Source organism: Pseudorasbora parva, chromosome 4, assembly GCF_024679245.1.
Source record: "Pseudorasbora parva isolate DD20220531a chromosome 4, ASM2467924v1, whole genome shotgun sequence".
Lineage (NCBI taxonomy): Eukaryota > Metazoa > Chordata > Actinopteri > Cypriniformes > Gobionidae > Pseudorasbora > Pseudorasbora parva.
In genome coordinates this window covers 38763352-38781524 of record NC_090175.1, presented here as the reverse complement: position 1 = coordinate 38781524, position 18173 = coordinate 38763352, and the positions used below count along the sequence as shown (strand labels likewise).

The 18173-nt window shown below is 37.7% G+C and overlaps 2 protein-coding genes across 2 annotated transcripts; one reads left to right on the top strand and one right to left on the bottom strand.

Moving 5' to 3' along the window:
• Positions 1-989: 989 nt before the first annotated feature.
• On the bottom strand, positions 990-5192 carry rpl9 (ribosomal protein L9). The gene is made up of 8 exons (XM_067441703.1): positions 5143-5192; positions 4629-4675; positions 4401-4516; positions 3680-3775; positions 3403-3535; positions 3214-3294; positions 1584-1702; positions 990-1146 (listed from the first exon to the last, which is right to left on the bottom strand). The coding sequence occupies exons 2-7, from the start codon at positions 4672-4674 to the stop codon at positions 1596-1598; spliced, it is 579 nt and encodes a 192-aa protein (XP_067297804.1). The 5' UTR covers position 4675; positions 5143-5192; the 3' UTR covers positions 990-1146; positions 1584-1595.
• A 117-nt stretch (positions 5193-5309) lies between these two features.
• On the top strand, positions 5310-16862 carry lias (lipoic acid synthetase). The gene is made up of 11 exons (XM_067441702.1): positions 5310-5559; positions 5840-6012; positions 8017-8110; positions 10332-10412; positions 10542-10698; positions 11727-11784; positions 13042-13170; positions 13496-13641; positions 13764-13834; positions 14657-14768; positions 16595-16862. Exons 1-11 carry the CDS (start codon positions 5470-5472, stop codon positions 16660-16662), a joined length of 1179 nt encoding a protein of 392 aa, XP_067297803.1. The 5' UTR covers positions 5310-5469; the 3' UTR covers positions 16663-16862.
• The last annotated feature ends 1311 nt before the right edge of the window (positions 16863-18173 follow it).

The following is an 18173-nucleotide window of genomic DNA, read 5'->3' as shown; positions in this document are numbered from 1 at the left end:
TTGGTGACTGGTAAAAAACCTAGCAGTGCACCAGTGATGACTTGGGCCCATCAGTCCACTGTAAGCAGGATCTTAAACAGCACTTTTGCTGCACTAACCACACCAGACCTAGTAAGGAACTAGGCAGTTCATTGGCAACCCAACTCAAGCATGCAGCCAAAGCAAGCCACTTCTCCAGTTTGCAGTGTTCTCGTCAGTTATTTATTGAACTCTGATCTGAATTTTTATGTTGCTACCAGTACATCTTATATACTTGACTTGCTTACCATCAACTCTAGCATTTCAAAAATACAAACAGCATGCCTTGATTTGAATCATCTCATCTAACTTGATTATATCTACCTTGTTTTTATAATCAGATTTAAATAATTCAAATCTGTAGTTTTATGTCTTTTTATACATTGCAGACTGGGTTGCCACCTGTCTTGCGGTTTATAAATAGCGCCGACTTCAACGTAAATCAACCTCTAACATTTTACAACAACAAAAATGAATCAAAACGTATGCCTACAAGAACATTTTTAGATTCTTGATACATGGCCCAAGGTCAATGTCACCTGAGCTACTCATAACTAGCATAAAAATAACTTTTTCCCTTAACAAAAAAAGCTGACATTCCAGAAAATCTTTAGTACGTTTACACAACTTTGTCTCAATTGACCAGATCAAGGCAGATAGTTTGAATGCTTATGCAAGTAAAATTAATGGGATAAATAAAAGTTGAATTCCACAGTAATATTGATTCAATTTTACTTATAAATTTGCTTTAAGATTTGTCTTAAGTGAAGACATGGTAATCAAAGTAATATTGAAGACTTTTTGTTATCAGATACAATATAGTTTTAAATAAAAGCTGTCCCTTTTTAGTTTAAAAAAATGCTTTTATTCCCAGCAATACATTTTTCTACTCATACGAGACCCTTCTCATCTACCATATCCTGTCATGCATTGATATAATGGTGACTAATAAAAACAATTGCACACAAGTATGTTGTTGGAAAATGTGAGTTGGTCTTTATTGACAGATTTTACAGATTTAGTCATCTTGCGGTTCCACCACTGTGCCCTTCTCGCTGACATAGATCCCATCAAGAAACTTTCGGATGTCCTTCTTTTTTACAGTGGTGGCCTGCTGGATCAGTGCAGCTGATGGAGAGAAAACAACATGAAGCAAAACTTAAGACAAACCAGTTTAAATGACAAGGCGGTGCACTCAAGAACTCCCATGAGCCGTAAGAGCTGTTCAAAAATCAGTTATGTAACATGCAAACCTAGTCAGTTGTTGAAGCTGTGGATTTAAATGAGGAATTAAATATTGTCATGCTTGCATGAATGTGAACGTGCAATAAAGCCCTAAAAGTGTGTGTAAAGTGAAGTTGTTTGGTGTGCAGGAGATGGTCAATTCAGTATAAACATTGCATAAATTGAAATCTGGCACTTTTGCAAAGATGATTTGGTAGTTAACAATGAGCAGAAGAGACAGGTTCAAGGACAAAAAGCATGAAAACTAGCACAGTAGAGCCGATAGAAAGGCGAAGGGTAGAAGCGGCTCCAGTCACCGCATGCGGCGGTCTCATTCTAACCTCTCGTGTTCTCTACGACTCCTGCTCCACTACAGTGCCTTTCTCAGAGACGTAAATACCATCCAGGAACTTTCTGATATCCTTATTTTTCACTGTGGTTGCCTGCTGGATGAGGGCCGCTGAAACAAGAAAGGCTGGGGGGGTGAGGCATGCAAAAACACTAGGTCTCTCACTCACACACAGAAAAAATTACTTCAATCACTACGCAAACATGGGTCAAGGACGTCAGATAGGGAAAAGGAGGCTAAAATGGGAAAAGGAGGCAAAAAATAATTCTAAACAATACATGATCAGATTCAGGACCTGCAGGTAATTGGGTCTTTAGCATTAATTTCTATATTTCCACAACTGTTTATTTCACACCAACATCTGCAAGAGTGTGGGTGGGCTTTTGATATGGATGTACTTCGCAGACTCAGGTATCAAATCAGCACAAGATGTCAGCACCATATTCAGACACTGGCAGCTTCACTTTTCTTCAGTGGAAGGTAGAGAAGACACAAATATTTTTTTGTGGTCTATGGGTATACTCAATAGTATACAGGGATGCTCAGGTCTATCAGACAAAGTTAGGGATAGGATTTATGGGTTTTCACGACCATTCCAGTAATGGAAAAGCCATTTGAAATCAATTTTAGGACAAACAAATGTGTATGTATGCAGCGTTTGTGCTGTGGCACTCGCTCGGCTACTCACTCGTTATATTGAACAGACACATTCAGTTTTTAATTGTAGTGTCTGTTCTCTAAAGCCTAGAACAGACTGCAAGATTTTCAAACTCATCAGGTCACTGCTCTTCACACTGCTATCTGGGGAATCATTCAGTCACTGCTGTGTTTACACTGACCGATGGATCGGCGACAGAGGGTTTCACACTGCATGACTGCACAGGAGGAACAATCGCTGGCAACTCTCTCACAGGTGTGCAAACTACGTTTCCCAACTACACGTGCGATGTGACGAGTAAACAACGCGAGATCACGTGCGTCAGACCTGAGTCCTCGCACGAGACTTGGAATTGTTATTAAAAATGATAGACTGCACACGTTTGCTTCAAATTGTATGTGCTTTGTTTCCGTTCGATAGATTTGTAAATATATCTATTAAAATACTGATATTCTGCTCTATAAGTCCTGCCTGAACCTCCTGCTGCCCTCTCATTCTCGCATTGGCTGTCGGTCATCGCTGATGTTATTTTCAGTCAAAACTCATTTCACAGCAAGAGTTTGAATCACCGACAGGTCCAGATATTTAGAAAAAAAACAAAAGTCTAGAAAAAAAAATTCAAAAAAAATTTCACATTTCTACTACATTAAAGGGATACTTCACTGTTTTTTATCCCTTTAATGATCCAGCTTAAATACAGATTCATCTTCCCAGCACTGAAGTACCCCTTTAAATTCAAACAATCACAAAAACATCCTTGAGCACAAAAGGATGTACTAAAAAAGAAACAGAAGTGAATCCAAGTTGTCTCGTTAAGCATAGTTTTAAATTACCAATGCTATCAGAATTCGTAGACACCATCATGTGATTTGAAATCATGTGAACCACTCAATGAAATATTGAGTTGCAATATATAACTCGTCACATAGGTTGGCACAGTACATTACATTAGAAAGATGCTCACCTGAGTTTGACACCAGCTCAATGTCATTACCCTCCAGAACCAGCTCGTCTTTTTGAGCAGCAGACACAGCACATGCCACACCTACCAAAATAAAATAAAAAATCTGTAACCAGGCACATCTGCAGCAGATTTATTGGGGTTATGATGACAGACATTACACCAATTCAGGCAAAATGCCTTTACACATACCTGGCCTCATGCGAACACGGCGGATGTACTTCTCTCCCAAGAAATTTCTGATCTCCACCAAAGAGCCGGTCTCCTGGATCACCACGTTAATGGGGAAATGGGCATATACAGATCGCATCTTGTATCTGAAGCCCTAGAACAAATGAAACGTGCAATAAATCACAATTTTCTCTTCAAAGTAACTAGGAAGACTTGAACGGTCTTTTTTTTTAAAGCTGCTTTATACTGAGCATAAGGAACTCATGAGGACAAATGTACCAAATTCGAGTTTACATACCAGGGTGACCCCCTTGATCATGTTCTGGACATGACTGCAGATGGTGCGGACTGTGGCCAACTCCTTTCTGTTACCCCACCACTTATCCACACGCAACTGAAACAAACAGATCATTCGCTGAAATTCCCCACATTAACATGCACTCATTTGTCAGAATAAGCCCAATCCAATTAGATTCTGTTAGATATGAAACAATCTGATTCACATGTGCATTACATGTATTCAGTTAAACGCTACGGCCAGCAATGTCACTTGAACTACTGCAAGAATAATGGCCTTTTCTCCCTTAAAATGACACAAAAGCGGACATGTCAGAACGTTTTATCCAATATTTAACAGTCAGCCACCTCAACTGAACCGTTCGAGGCAAAGATACATGCCCACAAGATGTAAAACAAACTATGACACTACATGTGCAAAGTCATGTGAATCAGATTCAAAAATGTGTCTTAAGCATTTACATGATCATTTTTCCCCCATTGATCAAATTTCAGCAAGTATTGTATATACAAAGTATGGAATAAAACAATTACAAAGTAATCAAATAAAAGCTACCCTAAAAGTGAGTTTAAAGGGAAAATGTAGACACTAAGGGATTCTTCTGCATGCTGAATCTCAGAGGGCAGAGTTATATAGTTTTGGAGATGATGAAGAGCCCCATCATCACCCAAGGCTCTTAAATAAGTTGTCAGAACAGTATGCATCAAGAAAGACTGCAAACCTTCTTCTGTTTCTTGCCCAACAGACTGAGCTCCAGGTTAATGTGGTTGAACTCCCGGCGGAGAACGCCACGGGGTCCCTTCACTGTAACTGTGCGGCCCTTGAGGGACACCTCGACTGCAAGGAAAAAGACAATTTAGTATGAGTTAAGGAAATTAATTGATTATAAAATATACATATAACGTTAGGCGAATAGTGTGTGAACGGCGACGCATTAAATTTGACATACCGTTGTCGGGGATGTCCACTGTCTGGTTACTGAGAATGGTCTTCATTCTAAAGAAAACAAGCACAAAGCGGTCAACAAATGCATATTCTGTCCATCACAAATCCGTAGTAATTTCATTTAACGCTAGCTGTACAGAGAAACTGACCGCCATAGTTAGTTAGTACAAACCCGTTGGAATCTAACAGAATTCAAGTCATTTACATCCTGGTAAATTTGTCACTTTTAACGCTACTTGAGCATTACTAATGACATAATGAGACAGGCACGGCTTAATGTCAAAGTGCTTTATGAATGAATTGTAATTGCTTCGGCCTACACGTCTGGCTAACAGATAAACACTGACCAGACATACTGCGACTATAAATCATCGGGTTTTCGGCACAAATACAGCCACAGATATTTTCATGAACATGTAAACAACTCCCTGAGACGATATGCAAACCCAACGGATTTGAGATTAATGCAGATTGTACTTGATAAAAACACACAAGAACAGGACGCGCCATGTTCTTACCTCGCCGATTAAGGGGGAAAGGAAGGAGGAAGGACGTGATGACGTAAATGTAACCCGTACGTTATGCGTCATGCAGTCTGCAAGGCAAGACCAAGCGATTACAGATACTGATTATCACGTTAGTGAAGCAAAATAACTGCGATTATCAGTAAATGTGATTAAATTATATTTTAGAAATATATATATTTATGTATTTATTATGCATATGTTAACAAGAAAATTACTGGTCATTCACTGGTTTGTCTGGACGCTCTTGTCTTAATCATCGATGTTAACCGATGCCAGAGCGATTGTTGTCAATGACAGGCTCGTGCTGGATCTAAAGTCATGGCGCTGATCAGCAGAAGTTGTGGTGCTGCGTGTCGATATTCTTCTAATCATCTGTTTGTATCATCAAAATGCTTTGAGGCGTCTTATGTAAGCGATTTCTTCGTTCTTTTTTAGTTGTATGACCTTCTATAACATATGTAACTGTTAATGGCAAATAGTAGCTCTACTACCTTTCGGTGCTCTACCGGTGCAGGCCAATACAGAAGTTGCTGCAATGTAACAGTAAAATGTCCTTCGATTTAATACATTAAAATGAGTTTGTCCTATGCGCATTATGCTGAGAAAACCGAAATGTGGTAGATGTTAGTATAAAAGTTTTTTTAATTTAAATAAGTCACGCTGAAGTGCATTTTGCATGTGGTCAAAGGTTTACTGTAACAGACTGACCACTGCTACCAACACATCATCCACACTCACTGAGAGGAAGAAAGGCATCAAAGACGATGGACTGAACCTCCAGGACTTCATATCAGGAGAACTGTCAGAAAAGACCAAGTGGGAGGAATACAGAGGAAACCTAAAGAGACAGCAGGGAGAAAGGTAAATGTATGGACACAGCTTTAACATTTTAATTAGTAATAGTTTGGAAAGTTATATTCAGTAGTGTTTTGGACATGTACTCCAGCGCCTTTTTTATAGCAAAGTGCCATGGCCATCAATACTACACCAATACCACCATGTTTTTTATTTATAATATCATTTACAGTGATCCCTCTGCCAAGGTCGCTTGAACTTTTCATCTGTGTTGTCTAATTGTACATTTAGACATAAATGTTATTTGTTAATAAATTAGATGTGTAATTGAATTGCCGAATTACTGAATGCAAACATAGTTTGTTCTTTACCAGGCAGGATATAAAAAATTGATGTATGAAATGAACCCTGTAAAGGCTGACATATGAAATAGCTGTAATTCAATCAGAAACATTTTTTTTAATGAACAGTTTATTTACACATTTCTGTCCAATTTTTTTTTATGGATATGGCTCTCATACCTGAGGAAAAAAACACCCCAATTTTATTCAGAGGTCTAAACCGGAGCAAAATATGCTAATTTACTGTATAACAATATTTATATGGCCAAAAGGTCAAATTTTGATAGCTTTTAAAGGGGTGGTTCCATGTTTTTTTTTTTAGGCTTGGTTGTGTTTATGGGGCACAGTATAAAATGTCTTAATACTTCTTCTTTTTTTTTACGCCGTATTTTTCTTATATTTTACCTTTATTCCACACCGCTGTCTCCACTGTCTTTTAAACGGCTCGTTTGCTTCCTGCTTCTATGAAGCCCATCCCTCCGAAAAACGCAATGGTCTTAGATTGATTAGATGGCCAAAAGTAGTTTCATGTATTTTTATTGGCTAAAGTGCCAAGCACAGGTTGTCGGAAATGCCACTCCACTTACCATTACAGGCAGAAGTCACATCTGCGGTGACTAGCAAGGGTTTATGATGTAACCAACCCGGGAAGAAGCTAATTGTAGTCCAAACCGGCCGTTTTTGTAGGCAATAAACTGCCATAAACTTTAAAAGACAATATCTCAGTTTGCATTGAACTTTCAGTGCTGTAACTTTGCAGACACTGTTTATGCTCAAGCAGCAACATTACACAATAACTAAAGTTAAAAAGTGAAATCGCATGCAACCTCCCCTTTAATGTATATAAATAAGATCTGTGTAACAGTTTAGCAGCCTACTTGCATAAAATGATATAAGAATCAGTTGTTGCTATTCTATTTCTCCTAATAATATGTCTTAGTAAGATGATATTTAATTTTTAGTTTGATGATCAAATTGTGGGGGGCAAAACATAATGCAATGCAATACAATGCAATGATGATTGAGACCTGTACAAATGAACATTCCTTAATAGCCTGCCCTGATGTATCATATTTTCTACTTTTCTTTGGTAAATTTTAACAGTATTTTCCACACACACACACACACACACACACACACACACACACACACACACACACACACACACACACACACACACACACACACACACACACACACACACACACACACACACACACACACACACACACACACACACAAAAGATGTATGGATAATCAAGTAAACCTAAGTTGCTTTAGTCTAGTAAGAGTTAATTTTTAAAATATCACTAACAATATAAAAGTTATACTTTTTAAGTCAATACAATTTCACAGCAAAAAGACGTCTACCAAGACCTGCAGATGATACAAAAAGTATAAACTATCAATCGGAGGACAGAAGGCATGTCGTAGATTGTGTGCAACAGGTTTTTCAGCAATGGTTTGATTATGTTGATAATATAGAAGGCCTAGAAATTTGTGTATCAAAATGATAAACTAAGCTTTATAGGGTTAAGATGTAATATGTTTTATATACTTATACTTATAGATTATAGATAGATAGATAGATAGATAGATAGATAGATAGATAGATAGATAGATAGATAGATAGATAGATAGATAGATAGATAGATAGATAAATTCAACATTTACCTATACATGTATAAAATCCAGTCCATAGGATTTAACCAGTTGTTTATTTTCCCAGGCTAAGGCTACCACCGTGGCTAAAGACAGAGATTCCTATAGGAAAGAACTACAACAAACTGAAGAACACACTTAGAGAACTAAACCTACATACAGTGAGTTGCTGAAAACATGCCTGACATTTCAACTCCACATAATGACACAATGGTGACAATGTATAGTTCAGTGAAAGGAATAGTTATTTCAAAAATGAAAATTCATGTTGACATTCATTTAATTTACCTATAACATATGTTTTGGAATACAACAGGAGAAGTTTAGCAGTATGTCAGAACTGCTCTTTTCAGTACAATGAAAGTGGAAGATAACCAGCAGGCTGTCAAGCTTCAAAAACAACAAAAAAGCACCATAAAGCAATGCATACAAAAGCAAGCAGACAATCACTATATATAGTACCATTTAAAAGTTTAGGTACATATATTTTTTAGAAGTGAAATATGAAGTTTCTGTGTAACTGAATAACAAAAAAGCATATTTTCAAACAACCTTGCAAATGGCCCTTTCGCACGTTGTGCCTCCCATAACTGACATTACCGTTTTTACGATTGATTAAGCACATTTTTTAAAACAAGGCTCAGTTGGTCGAAACAAACCACACAATTCACACATCTACACACATAAGTAGCAGAATATCTCAGTTTTACAAAAGGAAACACTTCATTCATAACTTTACAATAATTTAACAAAAGCCAATTTTGACACCATATGGCAAACACAAGGTTCATACAATCTGATTCTGTTTGAACACTTGCACACTGCCGTGCTCATTTTTAAAGGGGTGATGAATTGAGAAATCAACTTTCCCTTGAGTTTTTGATATATAAAAGGTCATTGTAATATAAGATTATCCTGTAAGTTTCAGAGCTGAAAACTTCCCTGTTAGTCAAAGAAAAGCTTTTATAGACACCAGACCCAGAAAACGATCGTGTTCTTCATCCTGACGTCGTCTAGTGGCGAAACACACCTCTACAGAATAATAAGCATGTGTAATTCAGTAGTCTCGCCCACCGACTCATCGAATCACGCTAGCCAGCAGCAATAAACGTGGAAGAAGATAGCTAGACATAAGCTTCCTTTGGATTCTAATATTAGGAATGTGTGATACTACATTTATTTTTAATGAAGTTCCAGCTCACGTGGGGAAGAACGTTTGCGTGTTTGCTTCATTTCACTGCGGAATCGTTTGTAAACAAGTCAAAAAAAGTGGAGCTGGATTTGCAGATACAATGTTGTGCCTTTTATATTGGATCCAACAGGAATGGTGCAACAAACTTATGTGAGTAAAACGTATTTTTTTATATGTAATAGTAGTCCCGGGGCTGTGGGTTTTCCAGATGGGCTACCAAAACGTATGCCTCGGCAGAAATAATATTTTCGTGATCTGGGCGCCTGTGCACACGTGTGTGTATTCACACTTATATCCACAGATCGCGCAGGCCATGTAATACAGAAATAATATTCCAATCAATCGTGGGTAGATGAGAAATAAAGCATTGTGTTTGTTTGATAAGGACGTTTATGAGCCCTGTGAGAAAATCATCCTGGTTGCCGCTTTCAAATCAATCCTTCCCTCATGTAAACTGAACTTAAAGGGGAACTGAAGCTCATTAATTATGTAAATCTTATCCAATCCTAGCCGTGGGCATTTACTTCCAAGTCTCCAGTGCAGCACGCCCATCAAAACCCAGCGTTCAGGAGAGAGCCTCAAAACCAGTGTAGAAAATAGCCTATTACTTATTAGTTATGATGTTTTTGAATGTAAAAACCACACGAACATCATTAGTTGACCTCAGACAACACAAAAAATAAATGTAAAAAGTCAGTGTATGACACCTTTAAAAACTTTTTTTTGATTGTTTTTTTTTTTTAGAGATATTTTTAAAATAAAGATACATACATTGGCCAAACACAACATATTCTCAAACTCAACAGCTAAAAGTAGGCTACTTTCAATTAAAGGTCATATTACATAATAGTCATAATACCTTTAGCTGAGTTGCTGTGTCATGAATAATCACCATCTAGAGCAAAAGCAAGCTTATAATAAACCCATCAAATCTGCAACCAATATTATAGTTTTACTGTATTTTTAATCAAATTAATGTAGCCATGGTGAACTGAAAATCCATTTTTATTGTATGTGAGAGAGCAATTTGGACATTATGCTATAACTCCATTTGTGTTCCACAGCAAAGAAAAAGTTTGAAAATACAATAGGGAGAGTAAAAGATGACTAATGAATTTTTGGGGATGAATTACTCTTTTATGATTATAAACCAGTGGTGCATAAAATATACACTGTTTCTTTTGTTACAGGTCTGCGAGGAGGCCCGGTGTCCAAATATTGGAGAATGTTGGGGTGGAGGAGAGTATGCCACTGCCACAGCAACTATTATGGTGCGTGCTTTGTGTCTGAAAAACACCCACAAACATGCAAGGATAATATTGCAATGTCTTTTAAACATTATCTTTTGCCAAACAGAAAATTTTTAATTCTGCTATTATTTCCACATACTCTTTCCATAGTTAATGGGGGACACATGCACACGTGGCTGTAGGTTCTGTTCAGTTAAAACAGCGAGACGTCCTCCACCTCTTGACGCAGATGAGCCATACAACACAGCTAAAGCCATTGCAGCATGGGGACTGGACTATGTAGTCCTCACGTCAGTGGACAGAGATGGTAAGCAAATATGAAAATGACAACAACCCAAATTTAAGGCAGCGGCTATTTGCACTAAGTGTAAATAGAATCTAGTTGCTAATGCTATTTAGACTAAGTGCAAATAGAGATAGATGCCATTTACACCCAGTGAAAATAGTGATATATTTACACCATATAAAATTAGCAGTTCTTTGCCATATAAATAGTAACTACATGTAATTTATAGTAGTATTTATACATACTGTTTGCACCTCAGTATTGTTGTACATTAACAGGATGCAATAATAACAGTGTCAATTATAATTTTTATTTAAAATTATTAAATGGAATGCCGCCTTAAAGGGACAATAAAAGCCCTCCTCACACCTATCCCTAACCCTACCCAATAATTATTTTTATTATTATTAAACATTTTGTTTGGCACTTTATTTCCACATTTAGAACATTTTCTTAATTTTTATTAAAAAGAAATGTCTTTCTGATGTGATTTGTGATGAGAAAAGAGAGAAGAGCAAGCTTTGCAAAAGGCGGATTCGAAGCCGGATTGATCGTGACAAAACCGTGATCTATTCGCAATTCGCAAAACGTTTATCTGTGGGCTTTTAAAAAAAATCGTTTGGCACAGGCAGGCATTGTTAGGCGGAGCTTTTTCTCTCTCTCTTTCTCTCTTATTTTCTCTCTTGTTTACATATTTGTTTTTGAAACCAGGACATATTGATTGTTTTGGTGTCCAATTTAGCTTCAATTGTGTCATAGCGATAATCCGTCGTTTGCTACTTGACGTACTAGTCAGTTGCAAGTTATATTTATAGGAGCATTCTCCTCTGTCTAGAAAGCATTTGATGGAAAGAAAATCAGTTTGTTTTCCCAAAAGAGAAAGTCTGTTAATTTTAAATGCATATATCTATTACAAATAATTATGACCATGGCATATAGAAGCGAGTAGACATGGACCAAGAAGAACAAAACTCTAATTTTGTTTTCATGGGTCTCCAATGTATTGTAATATTTCCTTATTTGTACCATGTTTTTATGATACTGGACAGATATTCCTGATGGTGGGGCTGAACATTTTGCAAAGACCGTCTCCAGCCTTAAAGAAAGGTACAGAAAATTTCTATTTTTATTTTTAAGAATCAATTAATTCATGTCAAGTCAAGTCACCTTTATTTATATAGGGTTTTTTACAAAACCGATTGTTTCAAAGCAGCTTCACAGTAGCCTGACAAGCCAGACTCACGATGTTTGGTCTGGAAACTTACCATTGACAGGGCTCAATCCGAGGGGCGGGATAAACGGTCTTTCAAACTCCCTCTGCACGCAATAGGATAGCACTACAACCAACCAGAGCAACGTGAAGCGGAGCTAGTTGATAGATTAAACTTTCGCCGTATCTGGTCGGCAAAACTCTGAACACATCTTTCCTTTTTAAGAATGACTTCAGTGCCGTTCTTTTCTCAGAGAAAAGCTTAACTCCAAGTCTTCCACAGTCACTGTCAAAGCTGGTTTGAAAGACCGCCGTTCGCCAGCTTCTGTGTTTACTAGAAGCACGCAATTCGGCCGTCATTATGTTATGCCCCGCCCGCCGACTCTATACACGAGGTGATTGGTATGAACAGAGTTTGGTTTTTCCAGCTCAGAAGTATATTGAGAGTTGCTAGACGACACTCGTGGCAGATTAGATTTCCTGCCACTAGGGTGTGTCTAGATTTCTAGGCTAGCTTCACAGTGGTAACAGGAAAATAATGCAACAGAATTTGATTCGGCTGTACAGCTACTCTGGAGACAACAATGATGTTATCAGCTCATTTAAAAAATATATATATAGCGACAATACGGGCAGATCAGTAATATAGTTGATATAGTTTAGTAATTAAATGTACTTGAATATTTAGTTTATATACCGGTAGTTTATATATTATTTAGAGATTTTTGTGTCCCCAACTGAGCTTGCTCAATGTCAATGTCAATTGCTCAATGTCAGTTGTCCATAGTCTACTTTTTAATAGCGTAGCGATGTATGAAGTCTCACACAGAAGTCACTTTCAAACCAAGCTGTTTTCTTTGACCAAGTCAGTGTCGAGGAATCAAAACTCTTATCAGGTGGCATAATGGAGAAAAATAAACCTCGGGAGAAACCAGGCTCAGTCGGGGTGCCAGTTCTCCTCTGGCCAATTAACATACAGTGTATGATTATTATTTTGGCAACCTTACAGGTCAGAAGTCATATTAGATCTGAATATTTGTAAGATCGGAGGCATCATGCCGGAGACGGGTTTATTGAGGATGACTTGTCGATTAAACAATTATTAAACAGTAGTATTTGAATATTCATTGGTTTCACTCTTTTCTCTCTATAAGGAGCCCTAAAATCCTGGTAGAGTGTTTGACTCCTGATTTCCGTGGTGATCTGGCAGCAGTGGAGAAAATTGCTTTGTCTGGGCTTGACGTTTATGCTCACAATGTAGAAACCGTTAGAGAACTACAGAGGTTGGTGTGCTTTACTATCACAGTCTGGATACATCACAGTCCGCGCTCACATAAAAATGCTGTCATGTCTGTTACATTTTTTCTAATCTCAATATCTTTATACCTTATACTTATTTTATTTGTATTCTTTTATTTGTGTTGATTTTTTTTTTTCTCTTATTTGTACTATATACAGTTACCACCAGATGGCAGCAATATCTAGTCCATCTTATCAAGTGAATTAGTAACAGTAGTTCTCCTCCATTGTGATTCTGACTGCTGTTCAAAGCTTGGATATTTCATTGCAGTTTTATCTCACTTTCACCTTTTGATCTTTGACCTTAAGGCATGTGCGTGACCCTCGTGCAAACTTTGACCAATCACTGAGTGTTTTACGACATGCTAAAAAAGTGAAATCCGGTATTCTCACGAAGACTTCTATCATGTTGGGTCTCGGAGAGGCAGACGCACAGATACATGCTGCTCTGAAGGGTAATCTGAAGTAACCTACACTAATTCTTTCCAGAGTTATACATGTATTCTATGTACCGTATATCACAGGATACATATATTCTACGTATATTAGCATATTAGCATTCTTTGTGTTCTTGCAGAACTGAGAGACTCTGGAGTGGACTGTCTAACACTGGGCCAGTACATGCAGCCAACCAAACGCCATCTCAAGGTACAACAACACTACAGTACATAATAATAAAACAACCATGCTCTGTCTAAAGGCCAATTCACACCAAAAATGATAACTATAGGGATAACTATATTAGCAACCACACGAATGCACAATATAGTTCTGTTTATTGTAAGCACGCTCCGCTGTCTGTCACTTTAAATGCTCAAACTCAGCATTAAGGATTTTTATCGTTCATCAACTGAAAAAAAATGTTCTTAAAGTGATTTTGAGGTCTTTACATGGCACATTCCCAGTCTGTTCACTGACCATCTGATACATTCTGCCCATGATGGCATGTGAAGGCTGATATTTTTCTAATCCGATAGGCTGGTTTTGTGCAAATATCAGTTATACATTGGTGGTCACATAAGCAAAATGCCAGCTAAATTGTCCATTGTCTTTTTTTTAAAATAGCGTAGCAATGTATGAAGTCTCACACAGAAGTCACTTTTAAACTAAGCAGTTTTCTATTGGTCGACGCTGTGAATCCATGTGACCAACTTAAACCAACTTTAAAAAAAAAACTTTAAGCTTTTTCCCTCACTCAAAAATTTGCAGGACAATGTTAATATATGATTACTTAATATATGTAACATAAGTAAATAAAGCTATTTTCACATGTTGTTCAGATCTAAGTAGACGGTTACTCTCAGACAGAATAAACCACTGAGGACCAGATTTCAAACATGTGAAAAGTCTTCCATGACTAATAATTCAAAAGCAACAGGCCACCTTTCCTGATTTATACATTATTGCATCACACACAACACACTTTTAGAATGGCACCACATCAGTCTAAAAGTGTGTGTCTGATTGAAGGTGGACGAATATGTTACTCCTGAGAAGTTTGCATACTGGGAGAAGGTTGGCCAGGAGATGGGTTTTGTCTACACAGCCAGTGGGCCACTTGTGCGCTCCTCTTACAAAGCAGGTAACCTGAGTACATGTTTAAATTTATAAAGCTTTATATAATACCTAGTGTAGATAACGCTATCCATTAGCTTTACCATTCTTCTCCATATCTATGTTTGAAATTAACTTATGCGCAGAAAAAAGCACAATTTTCATTGTATGTATTCAACAGAGCAAAATATTTACTTTCTGGAAAATTGCAGCAAAACTTCTGTAAAAAAAATGGAAGTAGCTGCAAATGGGGAAGCAACTGTGGCTCATTATATTCAACCATTTTGATGACAGACTATGGGCCCTTTTTAAATGATCAAATGCCATATGCAATGACTATCCATTATGACATGTTTGTGTGTTGCTGCGGGTCCCTGTGTGTGTAATAAGCATAGGGTACGCGCATCGTGCACCCACCTATAGGCGCATTTCACTAAGACTAAATGACAAAAAAAACAACAAGCCAACAATGCCCTTAAACACATTCTAGACTTTTGACCAGCACGCCCATGGGCGCACAAATATATTTTCAATTAAACAACGTGGCACAGGACGTGAAAATAACTGCATCTGGCTGAAACTGGCAAAAAAGACTTCTGAACATTGAGAGATTTATTCGGTTTATGCATTGCCACTAGCCTGGATGCCAGCCAAACTCAGCCCCGCCCACAACATTTGAGCTCTGGCAGTTCCGTCTGGCCTTGCTCCATAGAGGAGTAATTATGCCCGAACATAAACTGTTCGGGCCAATGAAATCATCAGGGCAGGCTTCAGACGATGACGGACAGATGATAAACAGTAACGTAATCACGCATGTCATCAGAGGCGCTTGGATTATATTTGTTCAAATCCTAAACGGAGAGCTTGTTTGTATATGCATTCACCTTCACTATTTCTCTCTGAAATGATGATCATGTTAAGTACTCTGTGTATCCTTAAAATCTTTTTTTTTTTTACAAAACCAGGAAAGATAATTTATTCCAGCATGCGAATAGGGTTGCCACGTTTTTACAACAAAACCCGCCAACTCCTAGCCCAAAACAAGCCCAATAGCTTCTCTGGGAGGTTCTCCGAAAAAAAGGTTCTCTTGGGCGGGTAAAATGTGTGTTATTTTGGCAAGGTTCCCTGCTAAAATTTGCATTCCTGGGTCTATTTATCACATAACTGAGGTTGCTTCAGCCTGCGGAAATGGAAAACAACCCGCAAAAACCCACAGATTTGGCAACACAGTGCAGTCCATATTGCGTCGCTTGATTGCTCTGATTGGTTGTAGTTCTATCCAATTGATGTCTTTCCTGATTCGGTTGAAGCGCCCCATAATCACAGCCCAATGGGCAAGTATCAGACTTATTTTCTGACTAGAATTGAGTATGACCACATCAGGCTACGTTTCCACCATAGTTTATGTGCATGTCTCCTTGATGGATAAAAAAATTATCCGGCCAAATTGAGTGCTCAAGTTTTTTTGCGCATCTTGTTTCCATCCAGCATTTTAATGACACATCCCAACATTTGCATAAGAATGGTGGATGGAAACATAGCTAATGACAGTTGGTTAGCTCAGTTGGTGCAAGATTTGTGCATATGTTTTTGTTTTTGCTCATGGGGCAACATCATTTATAAAGCTAAACATTTCCTATATGCCGCTTGCAAAAAACAATCTATTTTTAATAGATGCTAGTTCTTTTACAACAAGATAGTGTAGTTTTGACCATCATGGCATCGACTCATGTTAAACATGACATTGTTTAACATTAATAGATTCAGCTAAACATGACGTTTCAACTATCATGAAGCGCACATACTGTAACATAATTTATCTAAACGTACTGTCTCATGTTTTTGTTTTCTAAGGGGAGTTCTTTTTGAAGAATCTGCTGGAAAAGAGAAAGACTGAAGACACCACAGCGCCAGCAGAGTAAAACTGCTAAACATCCCATTTTAACACTCATTCGCTACAGTACAAACACTATTACGTGGTTAGTTCACCCAAAAATAAAACGTATGTAATCATTTACTCATGATCATGATGTTTTTTTTTATCATACAGGTTTGGAACAAGGGTGTGGGTAAATGTGAATTTTCATTTTTGGGTGAATATGCCTTCAAGTATACATATCATTAGACATGTGCCGATTTTCGATAATGCGATTTATCACGATAATGAATATGCACGATATTGTTATCGTGGGCACTTTAAAATATCGTAAATAATAATTTATTAACAATTTATAATTTTTTTATAATGCACTCAAGAATATTTTGCCCCTCAACCGTATAAATGCTCAACACCGCTGTATTCTGCGTCAAAGGGACACGCGCTCAGATATAAACAAGCCCAACGTGCGTTTGCACATGACTGAACCGGTGAAGGAGACGCGCTGCTGAAGTGCCGCTCAGTGACAGCAGAGGGCGCTGATGAACTGCAGAATGCAGCCGGTTACCCCGGAAACCAGCAAACAAAACAAAAAACGCGTGTAGTTTTTAAAACAGCCATTCGTTTTTGTAATCTCAATGTTGTTCATCACAGCACCAAATACTCTATATAGGCTATTTATTTTCAAATTTAAACATTTTTATGTTTTAATCTGGACTACAACATACCCTAATAATTAGAACTGTTCTAATTATTTGTTATTGTTCAGTATAACTTTGAGATACGACTTCATTACTTAACATGTTAATTCATTATTACCAAACTGACAATGAAAAATACTTACAGTATTGTTCAAAATAATAGCAGTACAATGTGACTAACCAGAATAATCAAGGTTTTTAGTATATTTTTTATTGCTACGTGGCAAACAAGTTACCAGTAGGTTCAGTAGATTCTCAGAAAACAAATGAGACCCAGCATTCATGATATGCACGCTCTTAAGGCTGTGCAATTGGGCAATTAGTTGAAAGGGGTGTGTTCAAAAAAATAGCAGTGTGGCATTCAATCACTGAGGTCATCAATTTTGTGAAGAAACAGGTGTGAATCAGGTGGCCCCTATTTAAGGATGAAGCCAACACTTGTTGAACATGCATTTGAAAGCTGAGGAAAATGGGTCGTTCAAGACATTGTTCAGAAGAACAGCGTACTTTGATTAAAAAGTTGATTAGAGAGGGGAAAACCTATAAAGAGGTGCAAAAAATGATAGGCTGTTCAGCTAAAATGATCTCCAATGCCTTAAAATGGAGAGCAAAACCAGAGAGACGTGGAAGAAAACGGAAGACAACCATCAAAATGGATAGAAGAATAACCAGAATGGCAAAGGCTCAGCCAATGATCACCTCCAGGATGATCAAAGACAGTCTGGAGTTACCTGTAAGTACTGTGACAGTTAGAAGACGTCTGTGTGAAGCTAATCTATTTTCAAGAATCCCCCGCAAAGTCCCTCTGTTAAAAAAAAGGCATGTGCAGAAGAGGTTACAATTTGCCAAAGAACAC

Coding starts and splice junctions, on each gene's coding strand:
- lias (XM_067441702.1), top strand. CDS start 5,470: ATGGCGCTGATCAGCAGAAGTTGTGGTGCTGCGTGTCGATATTCTTCT. Junction 10,413..10,541: donor CTGCCACAGCAACTATTATG/GTGCGTGCTTTG, acceptor CTCTTTCCATAG/TTAATGGGGGACACATGCAC. Junction 14,769..16,594: donor GCGCTCCTCTTACAAAGCAG/GTAACCTGAGTA, acceptor TTGTTTTCTAAG/GGGAGTTCTTTTTGAAGAAT.
- rpl9 (XM_067441703.1), bottom strand. CDS start 4,674: ATGAAGACCATTCTCAGTAACCAGACAGTGGACATCCCCGACAACG. Junction 4,517..4,628: donor AGTGGACATCCCCGACAACG/GTATGTCAAATT, acceptor TTTTCCTTGCAG/TCGAGGTGTCCCTCAAGGGC. Junction 1,703..3,213: donor TGAGCTGGTGTCAAACTCAG/GTGAGCATCTTT, acceptor TTCTTGTTTCAG/CGGCCCTCATCCAGCAGGCA.